Source organism: Peromyscus maniculatus, chromosome 1 (assembly GCF_049852395.1).
Source record: "Peromyscus maniculatus bairdii isolate BWxNUB_F1_BW_parent chromosome 1, HU_Pman_BW_mat_3.1, whole genome shotgun sequence".
NCBI lineage: Eukaryota > Metazoa > Chordata > Mammalia > Rodentia > Cricetidae > Peromyscus > Peromyscus maniculatus.
In genome coordinates, this window is record NC_134852.1 from 30,038,936 (window position 1) to 30,052,414 (window position 13,479).

The 13,479-nt window shown below is 55.4% G+C and overlaps 1 protein-coding gene across 2 annotated transcripts in view; it reads left to right on the forward strand.

Moving 5' to 3' along the window:
• Positions 1 to 915: 915 nt before the first annotated feature.
• The window catches only part of Exoc3l2 (exocyst complex component 3 like 2), a 32,109-nt gene continuing 19,545 nt past the window's right edge, over positions 916 to 13,479 (forward strand). Inside the window, exons 1-3 of one of the 2 annotated variants that reach the window (XM_076572932.1) lie at positions 916 to 1,122; positions 6,706 to 7,241; positions 11,576 to 12,167. In XM_076572932.1, coding sequence (XP_076429047.1) covers positions 6,722 to 7,241; positions 11,576 to 12,167 — 1,112 coding nt within the window. In that variant the 5' untranslated portion in view covers positions 916 to 1,122; positions 6,706 to 6,721. Of the gene's footprint in view, positions 1,123 to 4,832; positions 5,319 to 6,705; positions 7,242 to 11,575; positions 12,168 to 13,479 lie in introns of those variants that run through there. The other variant, XM_076572934.1, reaches the window with a different exon arrangement.

Here is a 13,479-nt window from a genome sequence, read left to right on the forward strand (position 1 = left end):
TAGCCTGTTTGGGCATTGCATGCGTCTCATGCACAGACATACATACATGTAGTTACTCACACTCATTATAAATAAATATTATACTTTTACAAAATGTCAGATTCTACACAGAGAGAACCTGTCTTGGGGAGTCAGATTCACTGCATCCATGCTGGATTGGGCGAGTCAGGGAATCGGTAAAGGAGACAGATATGAACTGGGAAACAGTACCATGGGAGAGCACATGATCAGCTTGCACAGGGCCCTGAATTGGACTCCAGCACCCCCACCCCAACCAAGCACACACAAGGAAGGGTCGGGCATGGTGGCACACGCCTTTAACCCCAGCACTTGGGAGGCAGGATCTCTGGGAGTTTGAGGCCAGCCTGGGCTACACAGTGAGACCCTGTCTGAAGAAGAAGAAGAAGAAGAAGAAGAAGAAGAAGAAGAAGAAGAAGAAGAAGAAGAAGAAGAAGAAGAAGAAGAAGAAGAAGAAAAGGAGACAGACACATCAGCTGGTGGGATGTACTGGTGGGACTTGACAGGGCACTGCCAGGTCCCGGGGAGACTGTCCCCCAGCAGGGCAGAGGAGGAGGGCACAGCCTTGCACAGACGCTGTTAGGCAGAGAACTACATTTTTAACGCCACACCAGAGCTATCCCGCTGGGTCCCCAGGCCCAGCCTCTGGGACAAGCGGGGTTCCCTCTGAGCCCTGCCCTCTGAGCAGGGGTTGAGACCCCATCCAGGGCTCCTTTACTCTAGAGCGCAGCTGTGGGCCCCTCTCCAGCTCAGGGTGTCTCCCCCGGGTACACAGGATGGTGTTGTTACCTTGGGAGGCGTGAAAAGCAGGCAGAAGGGCGGGCAGATTCCAGCAAAGCTCGGAGGGGGGGGGGTGAAGGGTGGGGACAGGGGGCTGTGGCCCTTGTCACAGCAGGGCCCAACCACAGCCTCGCTCAGAAGGGCAGACAGATAATGGGGCCTTCCAGCCCCTGGCCCCAGAGAGGGAGGGGCTTCCTGACAGGAAATTGTCCTCCTCCAAGCCCCCCCTCCTCAGATCCAAGCTCTCAGCAGTCCTGGCCCAAGTAGTCTGGTGACTGGACAGCAAGAGGGGACAGAGGGACAGGCACGGACAGAAGACAGGAGGTGAGTGTCTGGGGTGAAAAGCGCACACCCCCAAGTTCTTCCGAGGACGGGTGCCTCATCAGAACCCAGAACCCTGAAGGCAGGAGGGCTGGGTGGGCAGAGGGAGGCTATGGCTGAGTTCGGAGGCTGCTGCGGGAGAGGCAGAAGGCGGAGTGCAGGCGAGGCCTGGAGGACTCTGGGTTCCAGAGAGGGCGAAGGACCCATAGAGATCTGGGGACCACTGGCGGAGGAGGAGGGAGAGAGGAGATGTTCCGTCTGATGCACTCTGATGGGGAGGCACAGCGGGGATCCAGCGCTTGCTGCCTCCCAAGAGATGAGGGACGCAGCACCCAGAAAACCGGTACAGCCGCACACCTGCAGTCCCGGCATTAGGGAGGCTGAGGCAGGAGGTTGGCCAGTTTGGATCACATAGTGACTTCCAGCCAGCTTGGATTAGAGATCTCGGCTGTCTGAATAAATAAATACATAAAAAGGCCAGGGCTGTCGAGACGGCTCAGCTTGTAAAGGTGCCTGCTGCCCCCCGAGGAACTGGATTCCGTTTCAGAGACGCACAAGGTCTAAAGAGAGCTGACTATCGCAAGTTTACATCAGACCTCCACACACATAGACCATGACACGTGTGCACGCATCACACACAAAATAAATAAATTAGTAAATAAAATTAGCCGGGCGGTGGTGGCACATGCCTTTAATCCCAGCACTCGGGAGGCAGAGCCAGGTGGATCTCTGTGAGTTCGAGGCCAGCCTGGGATACAGAGTGAGTTCCAGGAAAGGCTTCAAAGCTTCACAGAGAAACTCTGTCTCAAAAAACCTAGATAGATAGATAGATAGATAGATAGATAGATAGATAGATAAAATGAGAGGGGGTAGGCGAGGCAGGATTGGACTTGGAGGCTTCCCTCTGGTGATGGGATCAAGGTCTGCAATGTGGCTGTCAGTTAGAGTCAGGCTTAAGGACTTCTAAAAAACATCTTTTCAGCCAGGCTGCAGTGGTGCATGCCTTTAATCCCAGCACTCGGAAGGCAGAGGCAGGTGGATCTCTGTGAGTTTGAGGCCAGCCTGGTCTACAGAGTGAGTTCCAAGACAGTCAGGGCTACACAGAGAAATCCTGTCTTGAGAAACAAAAATAAATAAATAATTATTTTTCTCAGTCTCATGTAGCCCAGGTTGGCCTCAAACTCTTATATGCCCAAGGATGGTATTGACGCTCTGGCCCTCTGCTTCCGTGGCCAGAGAGCCTGGATTATAGGCCTGCACCGCCAATACTCTCCTGTGCTGGGCTGGGAATCTGGGATTTTGTGCAAGCCCCGGAGTCTGCCGGCTGCACCACTGAGCCACATCCCTTGCCTTGGCTTTTGATGTTTTGACCTCACATGCCTCAGATAGACCTCCTGCCTCTACCTCCCGAGTGCCAAGATTAAAGGCATGCTCTTACCACACCAGGTTTGCGGGTTTGTCTGTACACAGGGTCTCAAAAGCGTGTGGTCCTCCCGCCCCAGCCTCCCGGGCAGGCGCTGGCCACCATACCCAGCTCGCTGCTGAGGGCTGGATAGTGTCAGGATTCCTAAGGAGGGTTTGGGAAAAGGCTGGCAGTGAGGAAGAGGAGGAGGGGCCGGGAGGGGGAAACGCTGGTGGCCTAGACATCCTGCAGAACCCGGAGGCTGGGGGCTTGAGCGCGCGGCTCGGAAGTGAGTCAGGGGCCTGGGCACCGGGAGGCAGCGGAGGGCGTTGGAGGGGGCAGGATGTCGGAGCCAGGTTGCCGAGGGAGGTGTCGGAGCCAGGAAGGGGAAAGAGGTGGCGGGGGAGAGGGGGGAGGTTTGGGGTAAATGCTGCTGCCAGTTTGGGAATGTGCTGGGAATATGCTGGGAAGAGTTTGAGGGGTACCTGGGAGGCGTTAGACCGATTAACTTTCCTTTAACTTTCCGTTGGAGTGAGCGGCCAGTCAAGTCTGGGTATTGCTAGGCTCGGTTGGAACCAGCAGTTACAGGGCATAGAAGTAGTTTTGGGGGATGGGAGCGCCATCACTGGGAGGGATGGAGCCACTTTTCATTAACTTGTTTGCGTGCGTGCGTGTCCGGCGCTCACGTGCCACGGTGCGTGCGCACGTGCAGGCCAGAAGACAACTTTTAGTGGTCCATTCCCTCCTTCCACCACATGGATAGGAGGCGTCCAATTCAGGCTTGGTGGCAAGTGCCTCTACCCACCGGGCCACCCCACTGGCCCTGGAACCACTTTTGGGTGAGGCATGCGGAGCCTTCCGGAAGAGGGGAGACTAATAAATCCATGTGTGAATAGTGTGTGCCCGTGGGGGGCGTGTATCAATTTTACACCACCATGGGGGCTCCAAGCAAGGGGTTGCTATGGTGACCGCCTCATTCGGGGATAGGGGCCGTGGAAACTGGAGGCTGTCTGGAAACCGGAGGGCTCCAAAGCATCAGTGGGGGGGTTACGGGCTGTTTAGGGTTAGAGCCTGTTAGTTCGGTCTCCTACTACAAGAACGGACACTTTACCCACAGCCGCAGCCTCTCTCCAAGGTGTCCCGGCCACGGGTCCACAGCTCCGCAGTCTCCCCCTTCACGCACTTGCTCGGTTCAAAACCACCTCTGGGGTCTAGCCCGTGGGGAGAAAGAAAATGAATATCCAGTGGTTTATTTACCCAATCTTGTCTGGAATATTAGGCAGCCCTTGAAACAAGGGAACCAGGGCAGTGCGACTATACCTCAGTGAACGTCACGAGTTCATGACACAGCAAAAGAAAAAGGAAGTACTGAGTTGCAAAACACAGACATGCAACGCCTCTTTTTTTTAATTTTGATTTTATCTTATGTGTATTCACGTTCTGCCTACATGCATGTCAATACACCACTTGTGTGCCTGGTGCCCTCAGAGGCCAAAATAGGGGCATTGGATCCCCTAGGGATGGAGTTTCAGACGGTTGTGAGCTGCCATGTGGGTGCTGGGGATCGAACTCAGATCCTCAGCCAGGGCTCTTGACCACTGAGCCAACCCCTTGGCAGCCTCTCCAGCTTTTATTATTTCGTGAGACAGGGTCTCACTCTGCATTCCAGGCTATCTGGGAGCTCACTGTGTGGCCCTGGCTGGCTTTGAACTCAGGGTGACAGTTCATCTCAGCCTTCCGAGCTCTGAGATTACATGTGAGCGGTCACACTGGATTGTTCCTTTTGTTTTTAATATTTTTCTAAATATTATGTGGTTTTTTTTTAATGGTGGTAGAGATGGAATCCAGGGACTCATGCATGCTAGGAGAGTGCTCTACCATTGAGGCACATCCTTTGCCCTGGTAGGGTGCGTTATCTTGTTTTTTTATTTTAGATGGAGTCTATGTAGTGAGGTTCTAGTTGGCTTGAACTATATAGCCCACAATATAGTCCAGGCTGGCTTCAAGCCCACAGAGATTTGTCCGCCTCTGCCATCTTTGCTGAGCCTGAAGGGTGCATTTTACCAAAAAAGAAAAAAGAAAGAAAAGGGGCCCTTGAGAAGTCTCAGCGGGTAAAGGCACTTGCAGCCAATCCTGAGGACCTGAGTTCAATCCCCAGGACCCACATTAGAAGGAGAGAACTGACTTCCTCTTAAACGCTGTGGCACACTGGTGGTCGTGTTCAAGCACACACAATACGCATAAAGTTCAAATGATGACTCGGGGCTGAGGTATATCTCAGTGCTGGAGCAGGGGCCCTGCACTTACCAGGCCCCTGAGTCCTATGCACAATACTGAAAATAAGGTAAAATAAAAATGCCTCCCATAGCTCGCTAGTTCCCTTGGGAAACATTCCAAGTCCCTTGTCACAGAGTTCAGGTCCTGTGTGCCCTGCTCCTCATGACCTCCTCCCCCCCAAGGAATGAACTGTCCACCTCCTTCCTTCCTTTACTTCCTGTTAGCACCCATTCCAGAGTGCCTGGCCCATGCTCTGAGCCAGGGACGCAGCAGTGACTGACACGGGCCCAGCCCCGCTGTCCCCAGGCTCTCAGTCCAGATGCAGACCTGTCCCCAGACAGGGACAACCATAGAGGGAACCATAGGGAGTCCTGGGGTAACAAGAAACCCAAGGGTCAGGAGGACTTCCTGGAGGAGGCAGCCTTGGGACTGAGATCTAAAGCATGGAGACCTGGCTCCATGTGGGGGAACACGTAGACACAAGCCCAGAGACAAGGAACCAGGAGATTTATTAGCTCCGGTGAGTGCGCAGTCTGCAGACCCCGCAGCTCTGATGAGAGGTCTGAACTTCGTGCCCATGGCACTGAGGAGCCGTGGAAGGTTCGGGAGAGGAAGGATCAGGCTTATACTACGTGGAAGTCTTCAAAGCAGAGCTGCCATTGCCAAGAAGCTGAAAGGGCATGGTGGTGCACCACTGTAATCCAGGAAGCGGAGGCAGGAGGATCGGAATTCAAGGCCAACCTGTGCTACATGATTTCGGCCTCAAAAGTAAAATAAGCTTGGTGCAGTGGCTCACAGCTGGAGGCACACTTAGGGGACAGAGGCAGGAGGATCACCTCAAGTTTGAGGCCATCCTAAGCTACCTACTAAGTTTCGGGTCAGCCTGTACTTCAGTCTGAAGAAAACCCGAGAAGGGGCAGAGAAGAGGTCATAGGTTCCAGCTGCGAAGGGGGGATAGGAGGGAAAAGGATGGAGACTTAGAGAAGGACAGGACTCAGGACAGTGTGAACCTTGGGTCACAGCTGTGTCCCACTGCCTGCAAGAGTGGATCCCAAGACCTACTAAGTTTCTTGTTTTATGGCAGAGTATCACACCCAGAGCCTTGTGAATGCTGGGCAGGGGCTCTATCACTGAACCACACCCCAGCCCTCACTGGGGGATTCTAGGCAGGGACTCTACCACTGAGCCACACCCCCAGCCCCTCACTGGGGGATTCTAGGCAGGGGCTCTACCACTGAGCCACACCTCCATTATAGTTTTGGCTTGGTTTGGTTTTGCTTCTAGTTGTTTGCTTGTGTGTTTTGAGACTGGGTTTCATCTAGTCTTGCTGGCCTGCAACTCTCTATGTAGACAGACCCTGCTGCTGCTGAACAGGTGTCCATCCTCCGGTTTCTGTCTCCAGAGTGCTGGGGTTATAGGGGTGTGTCACCACATCCATCTCTTTTATCTTCTTAATATCGTCAGCTTTGTGTGTGTGTGTGTGTGTGTGTGTGTGTGTGTGTGAGAGAGAGAGAGAGAGAGAGAGAGAGAGAGAGAGAGAGAGAGAGAGAGAGAATGAGTGGGAGGGAGGGAGGGTTTTCTGTAGTTTAGTTCAAGCTGCCCTAAAAACTTTAGTGTAGCTAAGACTGGCTTTGAACTCCCGACCCTCCACCTCCCCGGGGCTGGGATTACCTAGGGTGGCTGCCACATGCGGCTTCGTCTTCGCTGTTCTGAGATCAGATGCCATTAGACATCCCTGGAACTCTCAATTCTCCTGCCTCAGCCCCATATGCTGGAATTGAAGGTGGGTCAGGATGCCTGGCTTGGAGCCTCCAAGTATCCAGACCTGTGCCTGGCCCCTTCTAATCAAAGCCCTCAGCACACAGGGACGCCGTCACCAACACCACCTCGTTCGTTATTTTCTGCAGGTGCCAGCCTGTCAAAATGCCAATCCTGAAGAGTCTGGGGGTGGGAGACCCCAAGGTGCCGCGGGCAGGGACTCTGCCCCTGCGGTCCTCTCGCAACCCCTTTGAAGACGCTCCAGCGCTGGAAGAAGAGGCCGGGGAGCCGGGGACACTGCCCAATGGGACATCGTGTGGCCGGCGGGCCACGCTGGAGAAGCTGGCCGGTCTGGCCCACTTCCGACTGGGCTGGACCTCGGGCCGACGGGCAGGCAGCCCCGGGGACGGGCAAGCCCGCTCTTTCTTGGGCCGTGTGCTGGCACCGGGTATACGGAGGAGCTCAGCCGATTTTGGCCTCCTGACCCGCTTTCAGGGGTTCCGAACCCATGGCGATGAGGAGCCAACTGGAGAGGCGGCTCGAAGACTGGCTTTCCTGAGACTCGGGCGTGGGCCCAAGCCCCGGCGGGCATCCCTGGCAGAGAGAGTGGTACCTGCGGGCGAGGCGGCCCCTGAGCCCCCACCCAAAGTCCCGGAGCCCCCAAAGATGAAGGAACCACTATCGGGTGAGTGAGTGGGGACCCTCGATGCAGACCCGGGGGCGGGGGGAGTGCGCTCACTGTATCCATCAACCGTAGAGGGGGCGTCCCCCATCTTTCTACCTAATCTCATGCCAGCCTTCATCTGTGACACCATCTCAAGTCACACAGCCCACACCCAGCCATCCTTCCCTGAAGTCCGTATTTGGGTCAGCAAGATGGCTCAGTAGGTTCAGGTGCTTACTGCACTAGCCTGAGGCGTAAGTTGGATCCCTGGAACCCTCATAAAGGTAGAGAGAATGGAGTCCTCAGAGTTTTCCTATGACCCCCCCCCATGCACCTTCCCCAACACACATATACAATCATAAATAAATAAATTATTATTAAGAAATCACATAAGCCGGCCGGGCAGTGGTGGCGTATGCCTTTAATCCCAGCACTTGGGGGCAGAGCCAGGTAGATCTCTGTGAGTTTGAGGCCAGCCTGGTCTACATTTCCTGGAGCAAGATCCAGGACAGGCACAAAACTACACAGAGAAACTTTGTCTCAAAGAAACAAAAAGAAAGAAAGAAAGAAAATCACATAAGCAAAGGAGGAGGAGAGAGAGAAGAAAAGAAAGAAAAGGGGCCAGTGAGATGGCTCTGCCCACCAAAGCACTTACGGCCAAGCCTGATGACCTGAGTTTGGTCTCATGGTGGAAGGGGGCATTGACTTTCCAGGTTGACCTCTGACCCTGACATGGGCACACACACACACACACACACACACACACACACACACACACACACACTAAATAAATGTGTGCAACTGCAAAGGCCATTTTCAACCTCTCGTGTCCACATCCGACACCAAATAAAAGCCCAGGTTGCATGCCTCATGTTCCAGAACTCTGTGCACGCGGGCCCTGTTCCCCGATACCCCAGCCCAGCTCGCCTGGCCCTGAGCTCTGCCCCACCCCCACCCCAGCCCTAGCTCAGGTTGTGCAGCCTCATTCCTTCGGGACCCCACCCCCACCCTCCACCTTCCACTTCAATGTCCTGTCCAGGCTTGTTTCTCCAAAACACCCGCCCCAGCCGCTCACCCCCACCCCCACCCCCGTCCCGCAGCACCTGGGTTACCTCCTACCGCCACTTTAGAGAGTAGAGGTAGTCAGTTCTGCACTGCACCCAACAGGTGCCTGTAGGGGACCCCTCCATGCCTCTTCCCAGCTCTGGCTGGTTGCTGGGAATCTGGACGCCTTGGAATCGTGGGCTCATCCTTCTAATCTTCCACCCCTGTGTGGAATTGTCCCTGTAGCTCTTCTCATTCCCCTCTCTGTCTCTGTCTCTGTCTCTCTCTGTCTCTCTCTGTCTCTCTCTGTCTCTCTCTGTCTCTCTCTGTCTCTCTCTCTCTCTCTCTCTCTCTCTCTCTCTCTCTCTGTGTGTGTGTGTGTGTGACAACAATTTGCAAGAGCCAATTCTCTCCTCCCACCATGTGGGTCCAGGGGATCAAACTCACTTTGGCAGGCTTGGCAGCAAGCACCTCTGCCTGCTGAGCCGTCTCCCTACCCTCGATTTTCTGTTCCTAAGAACACCAGCCTTTGGCTTAGGACCTATGTGCCCATGGTGTCCAGGAAGGCTGTATTTCTACCTGAGGTCACACTTGCAATACTGGAAGACTAGAAGCCACATCTTGGTTGAGGGGACACAGCCAACCCGTAATACCAACCCTCTCCATCCTCAACCCCACTCCCACGCCATGCTCCAGGGCTTCCTCAGCGTTCCTCTCTTCCTGACCTGTTCTCAGGCTGTTCTCAATTCCGGGGTCTGTGGGGCACCTTAGCCGGAAAAGCCAGGAGACCCGAACTCCATACCCAGAACCCAGGGAAAGATGAAAGGAAGAAGCCAGCCCACAAAGCTGCCCTCCGACCATACTCACACCCGGGTGTGTGCGCCCCCCCATCATATACACACTTACAAACAATAATAATGAATGAATAAGGGCTGGAGAGACAGCTCAACCATTAAAGGCTAGGCTCACAACCAAAAATATAAATGGACAAATTCAATTATTTTCCTTTCCTTTTTCAGGAACCCATGGCTTTCTACCCTTTCGTATTTGGGGTTTTTTTGTTTGTTTGTTTGGTTTTTTTTTTTTTGGGGTTTTTTTTTTTTTGGATTTATTATTGTTATTTTATGAGCTTGCCTGCATGTATGTATGTGCACCATGTGTGTGCAGTGCCCCCAGAGGCCAGAAGAGGGCACTGGATCCCCTGGACCTTGAGTTGTGAGCCACCATGTGGGTCCTGGGAACCGAACCTGGGTCCTCTGCTCTTCCAGTGGTCTCTCCAGCCACTGTATGGTTTTTGAGAAGGTCTCACTATGTAGCCCTGGCTGGCCTGGAAATGTGTGAATGAGGCTCGCCTCCAACTCAAGGGCAATCCTCCTGCCTCTGCCTCCTGAGTCCTGGGATTGCAGGTGTATGCCACCACACTTGGCTCTTTCTTTTCCCCTCCTAATTTTGAGACAAGGTCTGCAAAGTAGTCCAGGCTAGCCTTGAATTTAGGTTCCCTTCTGCGTCAGCCTCCCCGGTAGATAGGATTATGTCTGTCTCATTGGGCCTGGCTTTCTTGTTCCGTCGGCAAATCCCAATGCCAAGCTCCCTCCGATGCTAAAATGCCCTCCACCCCACTCAGCCTTCTTCCCTACCCCCCAAACTCTGTCGCCCCCCCCAGCCCTGTGCCAACCCTTCTTAGTCCAGCCCCATCCCCCACTTCACGCTTCAGAGTCAGGGGACCTTCCCGGAGCCTCCTCTGTCCTCTGATGCCCTCCACATCCTGGACAGAGGCTATTTCAGCCCCGTCTCCCTGGGGACTGGGAGAGCACAGCGCAGAGAGGTGAGGAGGGGGTGACTGGAGCCCCCGCCTTCTGGAAACGGATGGGCAGAAATAGCGCTGCTCAGGAAATAGCTTCTCTGCCAGGGAGGAAGCGGAGGGGGGGGGAGGTGTTGAGGGTAACTCTTGGCCAACGGGACCCTCCTCCCCCTTGGCCTCTACTTCAGGCCTCTCAAGCCTCTGACTCCCCTTTCTGCCGTGGGTGCCTCCTGTGTAGAGCGTGGCCTTACCCTCACAGCCATCCTACCCCAAAGACCCTTTTCTGCTCTCCACAACCTGCCGCTGCCCAGCCTGCCCCTTGCCCCCTCTACGGCTATCTCCATCAATTACTTACCTGGCTCTGAACACATCTCTCACCCGCACAAGCCGCGGCCCCTGCCCCGTCCCAGCCCCTTCCTACAAACCCATGTTTTTTCCTTTCTCTGACCTTCTTGTACCTGAACATCCATCCATCCTTCACCGCTTTCTCTAACTGTCCCCTTCTCCAGCCGCTCCCAAACTCTCTCATCTCCTGCTTCCTTCCTCCTTATATTCCTCTCTGTGCCGCTCAGCCTCGCCTGGAGCTCAGGATAGCCCGGGATAGCCTGGAACCCAAGGGCACTCACTCCTCCCGCCTCGGCCTCCCAAGTGCGAGGATGGCAGATGAGAGACCACACCACCCGCGGGCAGGTTCCTCTCCAAAGCTCCTGGCCCCAAGTCTTCCATCTTCCTTCCCAATCGCTGCTTCCCCAATTCCTTCCCTCCTTTTGGTCCTTTCTGAGGACTCATTACTGACTCCTTTTTATTTTTATTTATTTATTTTTTGAGACAGAGACTCATGTATCTCAGAAATGGCCTCAAATTGAACTATCTTTTAAATTAACTTATTATGTGTATATGCTTTGCATGTATTTCTGTGCACTATGTGTGCTAAAGCGGCCAGAAGAGGGGATCGGATCCCCCTCCAACCCTGAGACCTTGATCCTTGTGCATCCACTTCCCCAGTGCTGGGATTATAGGCAGTGCTGCGAGGCACCCCACCCCCTACTCCCCCACCCCCACCCCGCGGAGGACAGAGAACAATTTGCAGTCATCAGCTGCACCATGCGGGTCCTGAGGATGGAACTCAGGTCGTCCAACTTGGCAGCAGGCACCTTTGCCCACGGAGCCATCTCCTCGAACTCACAGAGATCCGCCTGGCTCTGCCTCCCGAGTGCTGGGATGAAAGGCGCGCGCCACCACCGCCCGGCTCAGGCTGCTCTCTTGAGTGCAATTGCTGATGTTAAGGGCGAGTGTCACCAAGGTTGACAGCCACACTCACGCTCTCATTTGGGGGAAACTAGTGGTCCAGTCCCGAGCCCTGACACCTTCTCCGTATCCCTGCCCCCTCTCATTTTGGGTGTCCCGCTCCCTGACTCTCCCCTCATCCCCCACTCTCTCATTGTGCGGGTCCTGGGGGCACCCGCCCCGCTTCCTAACACCCCCCTCTCTCTCCCGAACCCCTCCACAGTGCTGGAGATCCTGGGCCTGATCCAGAAGCGCGAGCTGGCGCGGGCGGACGAGCACATCCTGGAGCTGGAGGCGGAGGCGCCGGCGGAGGCCGAGGCGGGCGCGGGGCGGCGCGCGCGGGACGTGGCGCTGCTGTACGAGGCGCTGCAGCGCGAGCTCTGGGCGCTGGTGCGCGAGGCGCTGGCGGCCCCGGGGCCGGGCGCGGGCGCGGTGGCGCAGCTGGGCCGCGTGCTGCAGCAGGAGGAGGCGGCGGACGCGCGGCGCGGCCCCGCGGCGGCCCGCAAGCTGCGCGCGCGCTGGGCCGAGGCGGTGGCGCGCGCGGCGCGGGAGCGGCTGGAGGAGGCGGCGGCGCCGGGCGCGCGCGGGGCGCTGGCGGGGCAGCTGGAGGCGCTGCGCGCGCGCCTGCTGGAGGACGTGGCCGCGGTGCGCGGCCGCCTGGCGCCCGCCTACCCCGCGGGGCTGCGCGCCGGCGCCGTCTACCTGCGCGGCTACCACGAGGCGCTGGCCGAGTGGCTCGGGGCGGCCGCGCGCCGCAGGCTCCCGCTGGCCGATCGCTACGCCCTGCTGCACTGGCACCATCAGGTGTACCCCAGGTGAGCCTGGGGCGCCCCGGGCCGTGCGCACGTTACCCTAGACACCTTGTTTGAGGTCTTGGATTTAGGGGGTAGGGTCTCATGTAGCTTTTTTTTTTTTTTTTTTTTTTTTTTTTTTTTTTTTTTTTTGAGACAGGGTCCAGCTCTGTAGATCAGTCTGGCCTTGAACTCAGAGATCTGCTTGCCTGTGTCTCCTGAGAGCTGGGATTAAAGCGAGCACCTCGCCACCCAGCTTTTTTTTTTTTTTTTATTTACATGCATGCCTATCTGTGCACATGTATGTCCACAGGCATGCGGGTGCCTGAAAGAAACCAGAAAAGGGCACTGTATGGAGCTGGAGTAACAGGCGGGTGTAAGTCCCCAATGTGGGTGCTGGAAATCAAACAGGTCCTTTTCAAAAATTCCAGCAAGCGCTCTTAACCCCCGCTCCATGGCTCCTCCTCCTCCTCCTCTTCTTCCCCTCCCCCATAACAATAATCAAGCCTCAGATACATTTCGTTGGCTGCAGTACTGACTCCTTGCCACGCTCACCTTCTGATCCTCCTCCTCTACCTCCTTATTCTTTCATCCTTTTTGTTGTGATTAAAAAGCAAAAACAAAAAACCACTCTGACCAAAAAAAGCAACGTATGGGAGGAAAGGACTCTCAACTCACAGGTCACAGTCCTCACTGTCCCTCCCTTTGAGACATCAGGGCAGGAACTCCAGCAGGAACTTGAATGAATGCAGGCTGGCTACCTGTTCAACACACAGAGAAGCACCTAGGACCCAAGGAACTCACAGCCAAGGAAATGCAGCAGAAACCACGGAGGAATGCAGCTGGCAGGCAGGCAGGCATCTCAGCTAGCTTCTTTGCAGAGCTCAGGACCACCTGCCTAGAGAAGCGGCCGCCCACAGTGGGCTGCACCCTCCTGAGTCCGTTAACTATCAAGACACTCCCCCACAGACTGATCTGAGGAGTTCCTTAGTTGAGGCTAAGTAGCTGTCCCTAGTGGTGGGTGTGAGCACTACATCGTGACTCATTAGACCCTGGCAAATGTGCGACCACCTCCTATACCAGCTTTGTGGATTGTTCCAGTCCCAGGACCTCAGTAAACTCAGCGCCAATGGCCTGGGGGTCCTCAGACGGGCCTTCTCATTCCTTCTTTTTGAGCCCATCGTCCCCCAGGTCTTTAGCACTGTGCATAGTAACATCCTACGCTTGTGACTTGCCTCTTGGAGACTTCAAATCCTAGCACTGCAGTCCTTCCAGACCTAGAACAAACACCATTGCGTGTTCTCCTCCTGAGTTCTCAGCGCCGTTTAATCCACAG